The 21,640-nt window shown below is 40.2% G+C and overlaps 3 protein-coding genes across 8 annotated transcripts in view; all 3 read right to left on the bottom strand.

Moving 5' to 3' along the window:
* Window positions 1–1,076: 1,076 nt before the first annotated feature.
* LOC145490052 (vesicular inhibitory amino acid transporter-like) lies at window positions 1,077–3,955 on the bottom strand. The gene has a single exon (XM_081469159.1). The coding sequence runs from the start codon at window positions 3,526–3,528 to the stop codon at window positions 2,212–2,214; it is 1,317 nt and encodes a 438-aa protein (XP_081325285.1). The 5' UTR covers window positions 3,529–3,955; the 3' UTR covers window positions 1,077–2,211.
* A 2,182-nt stretch (window positions 3,956–6,137) lies between these two features.
* On the bottom strand, window positions 6,138–7,800 carry LOC145490460 (uncharacterized). Its single transcript, XM_081469576.1, has 2 exons — window positions 7,759–7,800; window positions 6,138–7,712 (listed from the first exon to the last, which is right to left on the bottom strand). The coding sequence occupies exons 1-2, from the start codon at window positions 7,798–7,800 to the stop codon at window positions 6,138–6,140; spliced, it is 1,617 nt and encodes a 538-aa protein (XP_081325702.1).
* An 8,166-nt stretch (window positions 7,801–15,966) lies between these two features.
* LOC145489686 (uncharacterized) overlaps window positions 15,967–21,640 on the bottom strand; it is an 18,568-nt gene continuing 12,894 nt past the window's right edge. For 4 of the 6 annotated variants that reach the window (XM_081468722.1, XM_081468724.1, XM_081468721.1 and 1 more), the window contains 2 exons: window positions 21,100–21,160; window positions 15,967–20,742 (listed from right to left, as the gene is read on the bottom strand). In XM_081468722.1, coding sequence (XP_081324848.1) covers window positions 20,724–20,742; window positions 21,100–21,160 — 80 coding nt within the window. In that variant the 3' untranslated portion in view covers window positions 15,967–20,723. The remainder of the gene's footprint in view (window positions 20,743–21,099; window positions 21,161–21,640) is intronic. The other 2 variants (XR_014049615.1, XM_081468720.1) reach the window with 2 other exon arrangements.

Below are 21,640 nucleotides of genomic sequence, written 5' to 3'. Positions count from 1 at the left end.
TGCGTGTACTTGCGAGGAAACTTCCGAGTCCGTTTGGCAACCCAACGCAAGTCTCTACGTAAGTTCAACTTGTGGCTACTTGCGACAGATGTGCAGTGTAAATTTGTGAAGCACTGTTACTGCACCTTCTTCTGTTACTGCACCTTTTACTGTTACTATTCACCTTTTGTTACTACACCATCTACTGTTACACCTTGTTGAGTTACTACACCTTCTACTGTTATTACCCTTTGTTATCCTGTTACCCTTTTTAGCGTACTCCTTGGATAATTTTAAAACTATAATTTTTGGTTAAGTCTTTATACTTAAACTTCTTGTAAACAGCGTAAAGGTATAGAAAGATTATCTTTCGTTGAGCTACGTAGCCTCGCCTCTACGCGCTTGGTTTAGTATAGGCGTTGTATTACGTCATTTTCTTTAGTTCAGAGGTCCTTTGGTGGGCTTGCCCTGCTACTTGTGTTTATTTTTTTTGTCATACTGCGTAAGTGGTGTTCTCGGTATCTCGTAAAAGAGGTTATGACCATGACGTAACGAAATACCGTATAGTAGTTCTTACTTACATAATCCACTTTCATCTAATATTGTTTTTATTGCTGGAACAATTTACCAGACTCAGTTAAACAAAGTAAATCCATTGCTAATTTTCGTGAATGCATCAGTAGTATGGTAGAATTTAAAGGGTGTACCTTTAACACTTGTTCATGGTTTTTAGAAATATAAATTTATCAAAATTCTTTACGGCGTCTATTTCCATTCGCCTTATAGGTTTTTGTTGACCAATTACAATCTGTTTAGTTAGGTTTGGCTTGATTTTTAGACATATAATTTACACTTTACCTTGTTTTATATTTTAGCACTATTTTGTCGAGCGTTGTTAACAGGGTCCTCTGGCTCCGAAGATTGAGCAATCACTTCATACGTCTTCGACCTTAAATAACTTATTATCAATTATTATTGTGTTTTACAAATGTATGGACACGACAGGCAACATCAGCTACGTTACGACAAAATGAATGAGTGTGGTGAAAAACTGATGTCTCGTAATGAGAACTTTCGTCGATTGTTAAACAGAACCTGACAACAAAATAACAAATCCAAGCTAAAACTGAAAGCAAATTGCATAATTCATTTCCCTATAGCTGGTAATGACTCAAGAGGGAAACTCCATTCCTCCAACATAGATCAGAAGATCCTTTATTTTAACATTTTCACCAATACAGTTTTCCATTTAAGCATGCACTTTCAATTTTTTTACTTGTTTCCACTAGCACTTAATTGCACAATAACTAATTTACAATATGTGTATGTGCGAAATGACTACGATAATATTGCTTGAAGACAGCTCTGCATAAAAAAATACAACCGTTTTTCAGAACCAAACAAACGAACAAAGAAACAAGAAAATAAAAAGATTATTTCTGTGACAAAAGTTATTCAGTGCACATATAAATGAAAGTTATTAAACAATTTCCTTCGGTAAATGATAATTATTCTCCACGCGTGCACCTAGGTCAGATTTTTCACAATAAAAGCAAAAGACTGTATTAATTATGTCAGTGAATTAATTAGTTTTTTATCGTGTAGGTGTGGCATATGGTGAGCTTACTGCATCACATTAATCGTGAATAGGAGTAGTTAAGTGTTATGAATTCCATTAGAAAACTGTCCATAACAAATGTTGAAAAAGGTGGTTTTTACTTGAGTGTTGAAAGTAATTTTCAATTGCTTTGATTTGTTTCAAATTTTGATTGGTTCACAGGATTGTCTCTGAACGTCCTCTCTGTTCTTTGTGATTGGTCAGAGTGGTTACTTTGGGTTTGGTCTTAGACACTCAATCAAAAACCGCTTTAACGTAAATATGCATATTTCATACTTGGTAGGGGACTGGAATTGCTAACACAAGTGCTAAATAAGTATTTTTCTGGGTGAAAATTTATTCTTTAATAGTGCCACCGTGACAAAAAAAATATGTTTTCTAACCTGAAGTTTACTGGCAATGAAACGAAAGAACGAAATTCTGAAAAGATTTCTCCATTGGCGACTAATTATTATCAGAATTAATTCCTATATTATTGCTTTCATGATGACGCCAGTCTGACGTCAGTGTAGATTTCAATCTTGAACATTCTCCCCGGATACTTACATGTAAAAGATAAAAACATTGTTTTTTCTCTCTTTCAAAACAAAAATGCTGTGAAACCAGGTTATTCGTTACTCGTCGGGTTCGATTCCCCACATTCTATAAAAATCATACTCTTTAGCGATCTGAATGGAAGAAAACACCACTCCACAGACGCAGCCTACGATACCAAACACAGCTATAGATAGATCGAATAATATGTGATACCAAGGCATAGTAGAGTAATGAAGCTTAATATGAAAAAGACAAGGATAAATCAAAACCAAAATAGTGCCAGTAAAACTTCCGACAAAGGCCATCAGTAAACCGAAGTGTGGCACGAAAATTGCAACTAGAGTCGAGAGCAAGATAAAAACGAACCTGAACACCAATTTTGGCGTTGATTTTTTGTTGCACCCCAATGGTTCGTCTTTCATTTCGGCAAACAGAGGAATATTGAGCTGGTGTTCAAAAATGTCATAAAGAGTGAACATAGGAACAACGTAAAACAAAAGCGCCGTCAAGATAACTGCCAAGGAAAGAGAGATACGAAAAGCGCCATGCGGTACACTTAACGTCATAATCTGCTCGGTATGTTCTCGAAAACAAAAGAACACTAGGATTCCATAGTTGAACTTGATAATGGTAACAAGCGTGTAGGTGAAATCCATGATGGCGTTGAACTCTCCTGGGTATCGCATGGACTTCTCAATGATCGGTAGGTAAGCCTGCGAGGAATACGTCACCACGATTATTCCCATGGCGATGGACATTTCTTTGAACCTCAACGAAGCTAGTTCGTGTGTCCTCCATTGCTGATAATGAGCCAAAGCATATACCAGCACACAGGTTGAAGTGACCAGAGCGACAATAACGGTCAAGAGACTGATCCATGAAATGTGCTTCATCGTGCGTACGCCCGCACACGGCAGCACGGCAATGGACACCACGGCGATCCAAACGCTCTCCGACACGAAGCTATCCGGGAACGTATGATGTAACACAGTTCCACACATGATCAGAAACAGAGTGCAATGCGAAAATTGCTCAAAAAAATTGGTGATATGAACCATAACACGGCCATAGCGTGGCCAAAATGCCTCACCTAGGTCAGCGTACGTCGACTTAGAAAGATTTTCATAAGCCGTGTCCTCTCGCAGACAGTAGATCAGGAGTTTTCCTGTGTAATTTCCCAGAGCAGCGACGAGAATTATGAGAATAATTCCCCAATAACCGGTCAAGCGTATAACATATGGCATGGCGAGGACTCCCGTGCCCATGTTAGCATTAAAAATATTGAAAAACGCTTGAAGAGAAGACGTTTTGTTGTCTAACTCTTTTTCGGCGTCCTCTTGGTCAGGTTTGGTTCCTTTCGCCAAAAGGGGCGAAGATGTTCTAGACTCACTCATAGCAAGATCGTGGCCACTGATTGTATCACTTTCAATCAAGTTTTCTTTTTTCGCAAATATTGTTCGCTTCAAATTCGCTCAGCTTCATGTCAGATATCTATTCGGGCGCTGTTACGGTGCTTTAACCGGAGGATTACATCTCGTACCGGGTTTACAATGATTCAAGGAAAACCTTTCCTGTTTTTCAATGAACTGTCCTTGAATAAAACGTTCAAGCTTGCGCGCAAACAATTTATTTGTAGGAGTTCTTAAACGTTATTAGCACACGAACCAATTAGCTGGACTTTAACGCTTAACAACCAATGAAGAGCGACACAGCTTGGTGGAAAAATATATCTAATTTCCACCTGCTAGTAACGTGCTCTGTTTTCCTGAAAATTCTCGCGCAAACAGTCTAAAAAATCTTTTCACCTAAATCGTTATTTAAGGTAGCGCTTTAAGAACGAATTCAACGTAGGAAACACTATAGTTTTTGGTCAAGTTGAATGTGACAATTCAGTTTCAACTATTCTTTCTACTTATTAATAATTTAATCATGTGTTCAGTGCACAGTAAATTGGCTACTTTTGGTGAGTTAGGTAATAATTTATGAACCTTCACTTACGAAAGGAAGATACAAAAAAATTATCAATCCACATAGTAATAAGTGATAACAACGTCATTACGTGGCAAAAGACCTGTTTATCATGTTTTTTCCTCTCCACACTGTATACTTCCCCAATATATATTTCTTTCACCGATATGAATTCGTTTCCGTACGTGATAATTGTCAACAACGGCAAGAGTTTTTCACGGTAATTTTTGCCAATAATAAAAGTTCAGTAAGTAGAATTCTACTTAAAATAAAAAGCCTCAAAATGCGAAATTGAAAATAATCAAGAGCGTCTGTACTGTAGTGATGCCGCTTATTTTTATTGTTTACCTTTTCCAAACCAAAATTAGCTTATCAAAATTGTCGTCTTTTGATTGGGATTCCAAATAATAGATACTATTTTTTGAATGTTTTGAATGGCGGTAGTTAATCGTATTATTTACAAGCGCATCGGCTCTTGACAGTAGGCCGGATTGCCAATAATAACTTGGTTCGCCCACACAAAATATGTCTTTCTTTGAAATATCCGTTTGAATTTAATTTTGTAGATTTCATCTTGTATTGTCACTAATCTATCTAAAGTGACTTCGACCATATGGATCATAAAACACCGCCTAATCCTCTTAATTCTGTGAAAGCATTGTGTCTTGCATTTCACAACTTCAACTCGCTTTGAGCTATTTCAACGAACAAGGCTATAGTTATCACTGAAAAATTTTTTTAGCTTTCCTCTTTTTCAAAAAGCAATATCCTGAATTTTCAGCAACGTTTCTCTTCTGAGCGAACCTCAGCTTCAAAGTTCAAGCCGATAGAGGTGCATAACAACAAAAGAAAATTCTTAAAAATCGAACGTTACACAATTGCTGCGGTTAGAATACCCGCTATGCTCACGTTGATAATGGCACACAAAACATATTGTCAAAGCCACCCTGAATTTTTTTTTTTTCCTTTTTGTATCCTTTATCTTCTTAAGTCTACGCCGGATAGTCGTGGGATAATATTTATATCAGACTTCGCCCAGTAACCTGAATGATTATTAAATATTAACTACATTTGGTGTTTCTTCCTTGTCATAAAAGTATACAGATTTCTACCGACAAAATGACAAAGCCGCTACAGAATGGCACCTTAAGGTGACGAGTCTAATGAATTGAAGTTCACCGCCGGTTAAGAATCTGTTAGCTGGTGAGAGCTTGAGTCGTTGTGTAAAGACAGAAATTTTCCGCAAAACAAACAGAGTGTAATGAAATACATACTGACATGTGTTTGGAAGTTAGCTGAATCATGTTCTTTGTTGTTACTGATCAGCATGAACACACAAAAAGCTTATAAATGGTGAAAAATTTATCCGAGTTGAAGAATCTGCCTTTGTTAATATAAGTTTCAAGTGCCCTAGTATCTTTCTTAAATTCCTTGCAATCACGATTTGCGATTTCATTGCAAGGTCATTGCATTATTATTGCTATTGCTATTACTATTATTATTACTATTACTATTACTATGACTACGACTATGACTATGACTATGACTATGACTATGACTATGACTATGACTATGACTATGACTATGACTATGACTATGACTATGACTATGACTATGACTGTCACTGTCACTGTCACTGTCACTGTTACTGTTGCTGTTGCTGCTCCTGCTGCTGTTGTTGCTATTGCTGTTGCTGTTGCTGTTGCTGTTGCTGCTGCTGCTGCTTTTGCTATTGCTATTGCTATTGCTATTGCTATTGCTATTGCTATTACTATTACTATTGCTATTGCTATTGCTATTCCTTTAATAGACTATGGCTGCCATGCTAGCTACGAAACTACAACGACAACGGTAACCGGGCCTGCGCTGGCCTAGCATGCAATGGGCCTAGGGCCCAGTCCTAACATACGATACTACATTCCCCCCTTGCTTACAGATAGTTCTATGGGGTGACACCCAGAAAAATAAACAACAACTCATCACGAAAGAAGTCAGTGTCTAAAGTCCATTCTAGACCGGGAACAGTTATCTAACTTCAGCCTGAGTACTTTTCCTTTAAATACGTGTCAGTGTCTTTTAGGTGCCTCTCACTTCTCCTTGGTCCCTGATCCCGGGCAAGCATCGGCGGGGTGGACTCATTGTCGCCCGTCCCAATCATGCTTCCATCAGTCTGCTCATTGACAGGCTCTGCTGGTAATTCTGCACTGGACCACCTGTGGGCTTCTTCGATTGATCTGAAGGGAATTTTCTTGAAGTGAGCTGTGGTCCTTGTGATGGAGCTGCCATCGGGCCTTTTGGCTACCACCCTGGTGCCTTTCCTGCACTGCACTCGCAATGGTTCTGCCTCGTAGGCAGGTGTGGCCTCGTCGATTGCCTCCTTTCGGACTAGTACAGAGTCTCCCACCTGTATGTCAGAAGGTTTGACATACCTCTTGTTGTCTGCATACCCTTTCATTTGCATTTTCTTCTCAAGATCCCTCTGGAACAGTTCTTCAAAGTTATGCTCACGAGGAATTACTCCGATGGGAAGCCTGGTGCGGAACTCGCGACGGGGATACAACAGATATACCGGAGCAATTTTAGTGGTGCAATGAGGGGTCGCTCTGTAGGCACGAAGGAATCTGTATACCTGCTTGAAATTCGATCCCGTCAACCTGCTTATTTGGTACAGCTTCTTCAGTACTCTCATGAATTGTTCAGCCTCTGCATTAGCTTGCGGATTCAGTGGCGTCTTTTGCTCATGACGGAAGCCATAGTACTTGCTGAAGTCACTGAAGTCCTGGCTATTGAACGGAGGCCCATTGTCACTGCTTACCGACACTGGTATGCCCAACGAGGCAAAGGTTTTATCCACCTTTGGTGTCACCGCCCTGGCGCTGGTGGAGGTGACAAATTCTACTTCCGCCCATCTAGACTGCTTGCACACCGTAACCAGCAGATACTCTCCGGTATGGATGGGGTCCCAGAAGTCTACAGCAACATCTTTCCAAGGCCCACTGGGCATGGGTGTCCTGCGTAACGGCTCTCGCTCCGGTGACACGTTCACCACTTGGCACTGGTGGTAGTGCTGGATGTGCGCCTCCACCACTTTGTCTAGCCCTGGAAACCACACTCTGGTACGCAGGTACTCCTTAGTCTTGGTGATACCTTGGTGGCCTTCGTGCGCGAGCTTGACTACCTTATTCCGCAGAGTCCTGGGAACTACAATTCTTGGACCTTGGGCTACCAGCCCTCCTATAACAGCCAACTCAGTGAAAATGGAGTCGTACTGCGGCCCGAGCGCTCTCTTCTCTTGCGCCCTGAAGTATCCTCTAGCTATGACTTCCTTCAAGTCTGAAAGTTCAGTGTCTGAGTGCGTTTCTTCAAGCAGCTCCTGCCAGGTGACTGTTTCGGGCACTGAAGATTTCACAATAGCCATGATATCCTTCTCGAACTCTTCCACCGTCTCTCTTAGCTCAAATTCAGCTTGGGTTTTACTGGCCTGGCTCTTTTGCGTATCCAGTGGCTCTGGATGCTGTGAATGGCAGTCTGCTTTATTGTTCTCTGCTCCCTCCTTCTTTCCGGGTACGTAATTGATAGTTGAAGCCTTGTAGGCGGACGCGTATCCTCTCTAAACGAAGTGGTGCAGTTGTCCTGTAGACTGAAAGCAGCGGTACCAGTGGTTTGTGGTCGGTGTCAACCTCAAATGTGTCTCCCATGCCATAAAGGTATATCTGATTGGCAAAGATACCCTACTCCACAGCTTTGGCTTCCTTCTCTAGCTGTGAGTATCTACTCTCAGTGTCGGTGAATGCTCTTGATCGATAAGTGACAGGTCGCCATGGCTTTGCCTCAGGGTCATACTGCTTCATGGCGGCTGCCATTCCACCTGGTCTTGCATTGGTCTTCAGCCTTGTCTTCCGTCGTGGATCAAAGTATGCCATCACTGTGTCGTCCGTCCGCATTTCCCGGACCCGTTCAAATGACCTTTGGTACCCTGATGTCCACTGGAACTTAGCATTCACCTTGAGTAGCTCTCTCAGCAGTGCAGTGGCCTGTGCAAATGCCTCCATGAAGTCTGCGCTTGCTCCAGCGAAGAATAGAAAGGAGCGTACCTCTGCTGCTGACTGTGGGGGACCTGCTGCCTTCAGGGCTGCTACTTTATCTGGGTCTGGTGATATTCCTTCGCTTGAGAACACCTTTCCAAAGAACTTCACAACTCGGAGGTTGAGCCTGCTCTTCTTCAGGCTAAGTGTGAGCCCGTGCTCGCGCCACAGCTTGAATATGTGCCTGAGTGCTTCGTCATGCTCCTCGGGCGTTGCGCCGAAGACTAGTATGTCATCATAGATGCTGACAGCATTTGGCTCTTGTGTTACGACCTTGCGAACCTCCTCGTTAAAGATCTCTGCCGCGCTGTTGACCCCGAAATGCAGCCTTTTGAAGCGCTTCAGCCCTCTATGCGTGTAAAATGTGGTAAGCTTCCTGCTTTCCTCGGCCAGCTCCAGCTGCATGTATCCATCGTTCATGTCTAAGTTAGAGAAATACTTGGCCCCGTTAAGTCTCGTCTCCAGCTCTCTTAAGGTGGGGATGGCATGTCTGGTTCTCGTTAAGTACTTGTTGGCATCTGTCATGCCAAAGCTAGCCCGTCTTTCTTCGGAGTGAGGACAACATTGCTGCACCATTCTGTTGGTTCGTCTCCAACATCTTCTACCCATTTGCTCCCACTTGTCCAGAATCTCATCAAATTTGTCTTTGAGTGGTAGAGATATTCTTCTTTGTTTCTGCACGGCGCCTTTTGCGTCTGGGTCCACGTGCAATTTCATCTTGACTCCTCTCAACTTTCCTAAACCCGAGAACACATCCTTGTACTCTTCGACTAGGTCAACGGTCACTTGCCGTGTCTCCCCCATGACTGGCAGTGGTGTGCTCGTGGTCAGGTCCAGGTGGTACTCCACGAGACCCATACGTTCGGCAGCCCCACGGCTTAGCAGTGCTGTGTCGCCTTGACCTTTAACTACATACACCATGTTAGTAATTTTACCAGTTTTATACTTATTATTACTCATAGTTAGATATTTTTAAAATCATTGTGATTTATATTTTAATTGTTTAAGGGAGGGCCACGAGTTTATCAGTCAATGACTGTAAAGTGTTTTTACCCTCATTAAATAAAGTTACTTACTTACTTACTTACAGCTCTGCTATCTCCTTTTCTCCTCGAGCGAGTGTTGCGGTGAATTTTCCAAGCACGGGTAGCACCGGGCCTTACCCTTCTCCGGAGTAGCTCCTGATCGCTACGCTGGTTTGCTGTAGGGGACAGTTGGCCCGAAGCTTTCTATAGTGCTTTTCAGTGGCTACTGTGACGTCAGCCTGCGTGTCCAAGTGTAAACTGATGGGAATGCCATTGACGTGAATGGCGACAGTTGGATTCTGTGATTTTCCTTCCTGCAGCTGGTACAAGTACACATCTTCTAAAAACTCCTCTTCTTGAGACCCACGGTGTGTGTTGGTCGGCGGCTCACACTCCACTGCGTTGGCTAGCTTGTCTTTCCTGTCGTTGGCTGCACCCTTGCACATGCGGGCAAAGTGATTCGGACGCCCACACTTGAGACATCTCCTTCCAGTAGCTGGGCATGTATCCTTGTTGACATGTGCCTAATTCCCGCACTTGGAGCAAGGTGGTCTGGCCTGTGCCTACGAATAGTCAGCGGTACGGCGCGGCCCTTTATTTCTCATGCTGAACCGTCCTGGAGCCCGTTTCTCGAAAGCCCCGGAAACTTTTCGGGCCCGTAAAGCCATAGCAAAATCTCGAACCTTATTATTACAGAGCTGTTTTATTCACATATTCTTAATATGAAGAGAGGTTCACTTCATACAAGAAGTTTCAGGCGTATACACTTCTCCGTTATTAGATACAGATGGACTAAAAATGGCTTTACGGACCCGAAAAGTTTCCGGGGCTTTCGAGAAACGGGCCCCTGGTGTGTAAACTCGCTTTAACTCTGGATCGCCCTTATCTTGGCTTTTCTCTTTCTCTGCGCTTTTCATCATTTGACTGCCTTCAGTTGCTATCTCAAAAGCATTAACTGTTTCTCTTACCGATTTCAAGTCTCCATTATTCCGAATGATTTCATTCCGAAGCTCGACGTTGCTGGTTTTGACCACAGTCATCATGATGATTGCGTTGTCCAGTGTGATGGGGAAATCGCAATGAAGCGCTTGCTCTCTGCATTTCGTCTCGAAGTCAGCGAAGTACACGTCGGGTGTCCATTCTGTGTTGAACCACTTGTACAACTCCAAAGTGTTGTTGCGATTCCCCTTGAAGTGTTGGTCCAGCATTTCGATGCGCAATTTGTAATCTGTGGGCTGTTCAGGCAGTGTTTGGAGTAGCTTCTGGAGCTTTTCTTCTCCTACTAATAACAGTAAGTCTAGCTTGTCGGTATCATTGACTGCCATCCATCGAGTGGCTCGTGCGAAGCGGTCTTTCCATAACTTCCATGTTTTCTTGCGTTGCCCTGGTTCACCACTTAAACTGAACGCGCCCACGCTTGCTCGTACGCTGGCAAGAACTCCTGACTTTCCTGTCTGACTAGTGTCGACTTCGTCTGGCATTATTGGTTGTTCCTCGTCGCCAATTTAATAGACTATGGCTGTCATGCTAGCTACGGAACTACAACGACAACGGTAACCGGGCCTGCGTTGGCCCAGCATGCAATGGGCCTAGAGCCCAGTCCTAACATACGATACTACAATCCACCGTAGGAAAAAAAGATGGCGGCCGTACATTTTATCACAATACCTTGCGACCCTAACACAGCCTATAAGGCGCAAAGAAAGCCAAACTTTTACAATATTTGTCCTTGTGCTAAGGACATTGTGTATGCTAGGTTTGAAGATTTTATAGCTCTTCAGTGCGTTTTTATGAACGTTGTAAAGGTTTTCGTGCGCTAAGAACCATGGGTAAATGTACCAGTCGCCATCTTTTTCCCTACGGAGGATTGCTATTGCTATTGCTATTGCTACTTCTATTGCTATTAGTACTGCTATTGCTGTTACTATTGCTATTACTATTGCTACTGCTATTGCTATTGCTATTGCTATTACTATTACTATTACTATTAGTACTGCTATTGCTGTTACTATTGCTATTGCTATTGCTATTGCTATTAGTACTGCTATTGCTATTGCTATTGCTATTACTATTACTATTACTATTAGTACTGCTATTGCTGTTACTATTGCTATTGCTATTGCTATTGCTATTAGTACTGCTATTGCTGTTACTATTGCTATTACTATTGCTATTGCTATTGCTATTACTATTGCTACTGCTATTGCTATTGCTATTGCTATTACTATTGCTATTGCTATTACTATTGCTATTGCTATTGCTATTGCTGTTACTATTGCTATTGCTATTGCTATTGCTATTGCTATTGCTATTACTATTGCTATTGCTATTGCTATTGCTGTTACTATTGCTATTGCTACTTCTATTGCTATTAGTACTGCTATTGCTGTTACTATTGCTATTGCTGTTACTATTGCTATTGCTATTGCTATTGCTACTTCTATTGCTATTGCTATTGCTATTGCTATTGCTATTACTATTACTATTACTATGGCTTCGATGAACCACACGACGTCATTGAAGTTTATTATTTAATGAAGAAAATACATGTTTCGGATGAGACATCATCCATCGCCAATTGTACAGTGAGAAACAAAGTGAAAATATGCAATAAATAACATGACAAAATGAGAGATTAAAAAAGCAAAAATTCTAGGAGCAGCATTTTGTGTCTGAACTGTTATGTAGACATGAAATTGGCCTCCTTCCAGCAGGGGCGCAAACAAATAAATTGATCGTACGAGAGGGTTTGTTTTACATGTATTACGTAATATTAGTTACGACCGGTCAGTATAAAACACGGACTGCAGTCGGTAGGCCGCATTTAGTCCGCAGTCCGCGTTATATACCCGAGTCCGTGTTTTACACCCAGTCCGTAATGCTTAGTCCGCGTTTCATGCCTCAGTCCGCAGTCCGCAGTCCGCAGTCCGCAGTCCGCAGTCCGCAGTCCGCAGTCCATGTTTTATAGTGACCGGAAACCTGCGATTCTGGACCGTGTTAAATCGACACAAACGTTGCCTGTTCCGTCGGTATGCGAGACGACGTGCTTTTATCACCAAATCTAGGACAATTATTTTGTTTACGAACACGACTTTGAATCGTCTTGGCTTCAGGGAAACAGCCATTGAGCATATTTTGCGCTCAGAGATCTAGGCCAGCGGAGTAAAACTACGTATTTCCTCCTTTGATTTATTCAGCAGAAAGCAGCGTTGGTCTTGATCGAAGAGAAGAGGGTATGCAACACGCAGCCAAACTACAACTTTCTGTTCGTACGAAAAGTCGTACACATTTCGTGAAGACATGTCTGCAAGGTTTTTAAATGTCATTGAACCCAACTCAAGCTTGAAATAAACAACTTATCCGCTACAGTCCACAATAAGCTGCCTCGACACTCGAAGGTCCGCAATATTGCAAAACACTCGAAAGAGAGCACATGGACGAACATGGAGATGACGTTATTCGCCCTGAAGAATTGTTCAGCGCGGGGGGGAGGGGGGGAGGGCAAATTGGTATCCATAGAAAGATACATACAGGAAAACTCGATTTACCTCCATTACCTGATTAGAACTGCGTTCTGTCGAACGCAATTACTATTCTCTGTCGAACGCAATTACTATTACTATTTTGATTGTGTGCGGTTAATGTAATTTAATAATTTCTTATGGCTGTTGTTAGTCACAACAGAGCTTGTATTTTAATTTAATGTACTAGTTATTAATAATTGCCTTATATTAAAACTATTTCTATGGTCCCAAGAAGTATGAGAGGACTGTAACTAAATGACTGGGGCACTCTCTAAGTTGTGCATGCATTGTATTCTCATTTCTACAAAGCCTTTGATCAAAAACTACCAGTAATCCTAACATGTACTGATCTATAAAAAATTGATGTTTGGGAATCAATCAATCAATCAATCACTTATAATCAGTCAATTAATATCCATTGATAGCTTGATAGTTTAATTTTGACACAAACTTAGATTAGTCAATCAATGACCAATCGATAATATCCCAAAAATTATTGATTTCATTAAGTGCATCAATGGTCACTTTAATTATCACAAACACACACACCATTAGGTTATAATATATATATACATATATATCAGTCAAGTAAGGTAATTTCCTTTAAAAAAAACTGTCAATAGATTTTTGTTCAAACTTTGTCTACTGAATATTTATCATATGAGAACTTTAATTATAAAATAAGAAGGGGGGTGCCCATGCTCCTTAAGGAGCAGTGAGGCATTGAAAATGTCCTATTTTAGCATTACTTAATGCTTATTGCAAGAACACATTCCAAGTTAGTGAACTATATCCATTTTTGAACCGACAGAACGCAATATCAAGGCAAATCCGCCATGTTTTCAATGTGCGCGTGCACAAGCGCGCGCTAATGACGCCATAAATTATGCCCAGTAAGGATGTGCAATGCAAATGTGAGGAATCACCTTAAAGCCCCGACCAAACTATCGCAACATATCAACACAACATATCCCAAAATTGTTGGCCAAACATTTGCAAGCTCCGGCCAAACGATCGCAACATTTCAGCACAACATATCGCAACATTGTTGGGCGCAACATATTGCGTGCGTTTGGCCGCCCTGTTGTGACCTGTTGCGACATGCTGAGTATTGAAAATCGAACTAATGCACATGCTCGGGTGCAACATTGTTGCACGAACCTGGCCAAACGACCACAACATCATGCAACATCCGTAAACGTTGCATGAAAAATTTGACCAGTTTCAAATTTGAGCCAACAACAACACCCAACATGTCGCAATGCCTCGCGACAGGGTGGCTAAACGCGCGCAACATGTTGCGCCCTACAGTGTTGCGATATGTTGCCTTGAAATGTTGCGATCGTTTGGCCGGGGCTCAAGAGAAATTTCTGAAACGTGGGCTACCCAAAGACCAATAGTGTCGTGATGCAATCAACCAAAAAAATCGTAACACTTTAACATCTGTCATGTGACACTAGATAGTTTGTCTACTGGGTTTGGCGCAATATAAGGTTATTTCCAAATAAAGCCTGTAAAAAGCACTGAAAACAAGAGTTAACTGTCAAAACTTTGATTGACTGCACAGAACGAAACAGAAACTCACAAGGTGTACTAGTTTGAAAGTAAAATCTTGTTTTGTAAAAGAGCAGGAACTGTTGGCGTCAATGCTATAAAGTAAAACCTCAAAAGGGTTTGGCTGGTTGCCATTGCAACCATTTTAAGTAAAGCCTTCAAAATTTATTTTCTCTTCATGAGTGCAATCGCACGCAATTGATCTTTCTTCACCATATTTAAACATTTGTTTTGGTCCCTTTTAGCCTATTGGGTCACCCTAAGGTGATTCCACTGAATAGGCCATTTCCGAGTTGCCTTTCGGCTCTGTGTCAAAACGAGACCTCGCGCGAAACCATTTATGTGAAAATGTGTTCATTTTACAGCTTCTCTTTTATGTAGATCAAATGTATTTTCATATGAAACGTTTGAAACAGAAGCACAAGGGGAGAGAACTCAGAAATGGCCTATTGCATTACGCATCTTGCTGCTCGAAATTTCTGGCGATATTAGCGCACGTATACCCTAAACTTCTGAAAATAACGACGGTCGTTACTTTCAGACGACCGGCTCAGACGACCGTTACTCCAAAGAAGCCTGAAAAAAGGGGGAGAAAGCCGAAATCATGCGGTCCTTGCCATTTTTGTAGGATATGCGCTTGCTCCCCTTTGCTATTCGCTTGAGGAATTTTGGTAAGACGTCTCATTTATCAAGGGAAATGTATTTGTTGAGCCTAAACGCGAAGATGTTACACTAAGCGTGACACAATTGTGTAGCGAAGAATCTTTGTTCTTCAACATGTTTTGGTATTTGCATCCTAAAGTCTTCTACTGCACCCGAAACCAAGCTTGTATTTCGCTTCTCAGTCTCCAATCGGCAGAAGCCATCTCTTCAATTTAACAAATTGATGTCAATTTTTTATGCCTCTGTCCTCTTATTGATGATAAATTTCGTCAAAACATTGTTGCGTTCGACAGAACGCAGTTCTAATCGCGTAATACATAAAACTTCGAGACCTGTGTATCTATCTATCTATAGGGGGAGACCAATTTGCCCCCCCCCCCCCCCCTCTCCAAAAAAAAAATTCTTCAGGGGCGAATGACATCATGTCCATTCTCGTCGCGTCTCCATGTGCTCGTCGCGTCTCCATATGTTTATCTGCTGTTACCGGCAAGTTGCGTATTGGAAGTTAGAGTTATGGCGTTAAATGACCTTGTAGCTAAGATTTATCGATGTCTTCACGAAATGTATACGACTTTTGGGACAAACACAAACGTGCAGTCCGGCTGCCTGTTGTCTACCGTCCTGTCTTCGACCAAAAACCAACACTGCTTTGTGCGGAATAAATCGATGGAGGAAATGTGTCGTTTCACTTTGCTGGCCTTGATTTCTGTGCGCAAAATATATTACTTTAACTTACCGAATTGCGTAGCTCGTTATAGCGGGTTAAATGAATGGAAACAGAAGCCGCACATTTAACTAGAGAATGTTGGTATGTAAACAAACACCTAGAAAGAATGTTCAGCTAATTAAACGGCTTAGTGAATAACAGTTTATATATTTTACGTGAATGTAAATGATTATGTTGTTCTGGTACCCTTTGGTAATCATGCCACGTGTATGTTTAAGGTTTTGTGTATCCTTGCTGACATTGAGCTTACCTGTTTACCAGAACGCACATGTAGTGTTTGCGAGAAGGTTTATTCCGTTCGATGTTTATTTTATTTTCAGTGTTCCACTGTTAAAATTTATAAATACAAAGGGAAATGTTTGTTAAGAAGAATTCTTCATGCTTCTCATGGAAGCTTTAATCCTTTCGCTTTCGTTATCTCGAATAAACAAGCACACATAAGCAATGGGAGTATATTAGTTGCGTTACGTTGCGTTACGTTGCGTTACGTTTTTCTCTCACACCAGTGAGCCTCTAAGGACAATCAATACTTTTGTTAATGTGCTTCAGTTCTTCTCTCACACAAAAAAGCTTCTAATTATAGAACAGACAATCAGTACTTTAGCCTGTTAATGTTTTAATAGATTCGTTACGTTCATTGACAGCAATACAGCCCTTCACAATATTTTAGTCTTCAAATAATTAGAACGTTGCGTTGCCATTCATGTCGCAAGATTTTCTGGCAGTTCTTAACGTAAGTGATATGGCCTCATTAGCAAAAAAAAAAACATTCCATTTTCCACGTTGCAATATTATTTCAGTTAAACACCATGCACACTCTCGTTCCATCTTGTAGATCACCCGGAAAGAAAAAAATAGGAGCCGGGGAAGGAGGCTCTTCTCGCGCAGTAATTTTCCGCCTACCCTATTTTCCACTACAAACACAGTGACCGTGTCTTCAAGACTTTCTACAGTGATTTCTATGGCTGATCTAACTGATTAATCGTGGCAATTTACTGTAACTTCACAATTCATTCCAATGCTACGCTCCCTAGCCAAAGCATCCCACGGAATCGCCTTTACGCGTCTTGTTTGTCACGTAATCGGCGCGCGATCACGTGGGTGTCCAATTACAGGTATCCAATTTGAACTTTTTGTAATTGGACACCTGTAATTGGATACCCACGTGATTCGCACGTCAATTATGGGCGCTTTAATTGGCTTTTTCGCACTGTTTCCTACAGTTTTCAAAACTTTTGAAAAGCGTTACAGACGTTTTCACTCAAAAGAAGTTCTCAAAAGACATTTTTAATTCCGAAATTTGTTGTAGATACGATTACTTAGTAATTGGACCTCGTGTCGTACAATTCAGGGAGTAATCGTGCTCGTGATTTCAAATCGACCTCGCGCTTCGCGCTCGTCCGATTCTGAAATTACTCGTTACTCGCGCGATTACTCCCTGAATTGTACTCCACTCGGTCCAATTACTATTGAAAAAGGAGTGTTTATTGTGACATAAACTAGAGCTAAGCTTTGCAAAATGCTATAATATTTATATAATTTGATGTCTGTTAAACCTGTAAAACATGTTTCCGTATCTAATCATGATATCATGGTTACTAATACTACTATCATCATTATTACTTACTATTATTATTACTATCATTATTATTATTATTATTATTATTATAATCAAAACTATGACAAAATTCTCGAACGTGATTGGCTATCAGCAGCCCGATTTGAGCATTAATTGGACAGTGTTCGCGTCATGCTTGTAATTGGACAGTACGCGTCATTTTGCGCGCGCTGTTGCGTTGCACTATCTTGAGTAAACTGCTGTGTTTTTCGACATTCATAACGACGTTTAATCGTTCAGCGCTCAATCGATGGCTTGTTCGTTTCTCGAATTTTGTCATAGTTTTGATTAATTGGTAACAGGGCTTCGCGTCGTCCAATTCAGTCTGTAATCATACTCGTGATTAACAAATCGGACTCCCGCTTTGCGGTCGTCCGATTTTGTCAATCACTCGTATGATTACAGACCGAATTGGACTCCACTCAGTCCTATTACCATTATTTATTGATATTATTATTTCATTTTTCTATGATGATGATAGTAGTATTAGTATTAGTTGTAGTAACCATGATATCATGATTAGATACGGAAACATGTTTTACAGGTTTAACAGACATCCGCGTAAAGATCAAATTGAAAGTTTAAATAAATACATAATGACGCTAAAATGTTAAAAAAGTTATTATTATTGTTATCATTATTTTTATTATTATAGTGGAATGTGTGAAGATTTGTAAATAGGTTTTCTGAGGAGATTTCAATAAAGTTCTTGTTATCATTATTTTTTCTATAATAATAATAATAATAATAATAATTCTTTATTAAGCCCATTCAAATTCTTCACTTAAACTTAACGTGATAACTATTTACAGCATAAAACTACAATAACAATTCTAATAAAGCGTTAAAAAAGGAAGCAAAATGTAGTTTACAGAAATGAATGAAATTGAGAAGAGCTGAAAATTGGAATGACTTGTTTAAAATGTGACAGAAACCGTAATTCATGGATAGTGTATGAGCGCAAAATAAAAGATTGTGCTTGGTCGTGGACCTTCCAACATATATCTTGGCATCTTTGTTTGCTCCTTTGATGTTTGCCAGGTTTTATAACCAGTCCCCTCTGTTAACTATGGTGTCATCGATTGTTCCCGAGAAATAATAAAAAACAAAAGAAAATTACTGTCACCTTTATAGTAGACCCTATTCATAAATGGCTGGCAATTTAAAATTATTTTATATGTATTTAAATTAGCCCAACTAACCTCGTTTGAAAGTAAAAATTCTTTTGAATTATCAACTCCAAAACGAGGTTAGTTATGCTAATATAATACTTACAAAACAAATTTTCAATTGGCAGCCATTTATGAATAGGGTCTATTCACATTCTACTAATTATGGAATCGTACTCGTCTTCGCTCTAATACTGCGTATAGTAAAACTAGATTTTTTTTGTAAATTCATAACGTACGTAATTAGTCAACTAAGTTTGAAGAATTTTCAATCTTTTTTTTCGGTGGAATCATACCATTGCACAAACATGCAGATTAAGACAAGGGCTCAGGGAACGACATTGATAGTCCTTGTAAATCATAGCATCGTGCTGCTTCGACACACCTAATGTATGAAGGATGTATAAGGCTTTCACACACAAAGTGAATGGAGGAACCATCCTTGGAGTGAAATATCAATACAAAAAAAGTCCACAAATTTAGAAATAGTGCAAATGGAACGGAAATTTCCTGGTTAAGTTCCGGAAAATCGAAAATTGTGGAATTTCCGGAATGCAAACGATTCAAACAAAAATTCCCGAAATTCCGGGAAGTAAATCAAATGAAACGAAAACTCTTAGAGTGAAATTTCCGAAGATTTCGATATACATCGCCAGGTTGTCATCTTTTCCGGAATTTTGGAAAATGCTGCACCATTTGCCACTGGAAATTTCCAGAAATTCAAACCAAATTTTCCATCGAGTAAATTGGCCCAACTTTTCCAAGTCATAGCGGATTTTTATGTTCTTTTCGCGCGGTTCTGTTCATTGGAGAGAGAAAATGTTTTTTTTCAAATAATTGTCACGTACCCAAAAGTCTAGCTGCCAAGCAGAAGTTTTCCAACAATTTTAACGGCGGCTAATGAGTTAATAAGTGGATGTTCCAAGTGTGACTTTGACTAATGGCTATTCAGATTTGAAGATGTAATTAAAGTTCGGAACCAGTCATGCGTGTTCTTTCTTTTTATCGAAAATTTCACCCTAAATAAGAAAAATAAGGAGAAATTGGTCGAAGGATGGAAACAATCTTTACGTACGAGATTACATAAAGTTAAAAAAGTGGCTGCTTTTCCGTTATTTAAAGTGTTCCTTCTTGCAATTGAGAACAGTCCTCAAAGATTTACAACGATTTTTGTGTTTCAACTAGTAGCTCTTGAAAAATCAGACGCATTATCTTTCAAAACAGTAACGCAACACTTGAAATTCTTCCATCGATTTTTTTAATATCTTATATCCTACCCAGGATCATACCTTTATTCAGTCAAGTCGACGAAAGGATATATGGTGATTTAAAAATTCATACAAATCACACACAAAGGAAGAAAAGAAGGCTTTTATCAAACGGTAAAAATCACCTTGACAAGTTATTTATTTATTTAACCTAAATCAAATTACAGCTTGGATTATGTCACCGTGAGATGTGCAGGTTCAACTCTACATTTCCTCTTGATTTCTATATGGAGTCAGCTGCGACTAAAGAAGGACAGGTTACCCTGGGAGGAAAGGGAAAGACCCGGATGCCGCGCACGCACATCTCTTGAGATCCTGAGATTAAAAAAGAAAGAAAATCGACGATAGATGAGTATAAAACGACATTTTTTCTTATCGACCATCGTCAGGGCTCGGTTAAACGAAATACGAATGCGAAGAAGTTTATATCTTCTGTCTGTGTAAACACTCTTGTAGTGGCCAACTCTCCTTAAATTTCAAGTGTCAAAATTCATCTGGGGCCATCATTGTCGCGAATCAACCTACAGATAAGCATTTTCAAGACAATCTTTCTAGTTGCTAGCAAATTGCATGCGTTCCAGATTCTCTATGTGCCGCTGGAATTTCAGCGGTTTTAATAAATCAGCTCAGGTGTCGATGGATCTCGATGAGAGAGCGCGAGAATACTCCTTGTTTGCTATGAAGTTTACTGTAACAATTTAGGAGCTGCATGGTCAATAGTTGTACTTTTTAAATCTGTAGCAGACTCACCCTGGTCACTACTAAGACCCTATGGCTTTATCAAGCATTTACACCGAGGAATCAAGGCTCTGGCCGCGATTAGTCTAAGATATGCTTTAGATTAATAGCAATAATCAGTCGGCTAGTTCAGATGAAAGCTAAACTCTTCTAAAATTACAGTTTCATAAAACTGAGCTAAATAAATAATGCAAAAACCGTCAGCATTTTAACAACAAACACAAGTTGAAGTTTTGGCTTCTCTTGGTCCTCAGGGTCCAGTCATCAGTCTATAACAGAAAATGGAACAAACGTCAAATCTAGAGCCTAAATTAACAAGGAAACCTTGTAGTATCGGCGGTTAATCAGCGCCATAAACTGAGAAGCAGCCATCCAGCAACCTTTTCGCCATTCAATTAACTCCCTCAAAATTGACAACGTGCCCAACTTTTGAAATCTCCTCATGCCGGTTTTCTTCCCTAGCAATCATGTTCTTTTTGCTTTTTTTTTTAGTATCTTTGCTAACATTAGTTGACAGAATCTGCAAAAAGACTATTCCTGCACTCAAATCACCTAGCCACTATTCTCCTCTAACATCACAACATCAATAGATGACAGAGAGAAAACGATGTGCATGTGATACTTACATACCCAGCGCAAGAATATTTGTAATGATCATAAAAACCACTGCAACATCCTCAGTAGTCCCTAAAATAAATACAATAGGTTTCAATGTGACCGCTAGCCTGTGCTACGAATTACATGAGTACGCAAGAGTATCTATACCAGTGTGTAGAGGACCCTCCCGTACATCAGGGCCGGGTTGTTCGAAAGCCGTTCAACGCTACTCCAGGTTAAAAAGTTAACCGAAGTAGTCATTTTTCTTGCATAAAAACGTTTTTAACTACTTATGCTTTGGGTAGTTTGAGATTATTCAAACTCAAGACTGAAAGACCAACAATATAAACAGAAAACCTCACAAACTCAAATATAAATTCTCGCTTATCCTGGGTTAGCTTAATTGTGCTTTGAACAACCGGGCCCAGGACTATGGCAGTTTTGATTAGATTCACGTGCAGTCACATTCGATTTTCAAAAAATTATTAACTTATAATTTGGCTTTAAGATTCAAATTAGTCAGCGGGCGTTACTTTTTAGATTCACAGAATATAATCTCTTCATATTGTA

This window comes from Orbicella franksi, chromosome 6 (assembly GCF_964199315.1).
Source record: "Orbicella franksi chromosome 6, jaOrbFran1.1, whole genome shotgun sequence".
NCBI lineage: Eukaryota > Metazoa > Cnidaria > Anthozoa > Scleractinia > Merulinidae > Orbicella > Orbicella franksi.
This window is presented reverse-complemented; position numbering and strand designations above follow the sequence as displayed.

Excerpts from the sequence above, each read along its gene's own strand:
- LOC145490460 (XM_081469576.1), bottom strand. The coding sequence starts at position 7,800 with ATGGGAGACACATTTGAGGTTGACACCGACCACAAACCACTG. Across the intron at positions 7,713-7,758 it reads ACACCGACCACAAACCACTG|AGAGGATACGCGTCCGCCTA; the intron begins GTACCGCTGCTT and ends CACTTCGTTTAG.
- LOC145490052 (XM_081469159.1), bottom strand. The coding sequence starts at position 3,528 with ATGAGTGAGTCTAGAACATCTTCGCCCCTTTTGGCGAAAGGAACCAAA.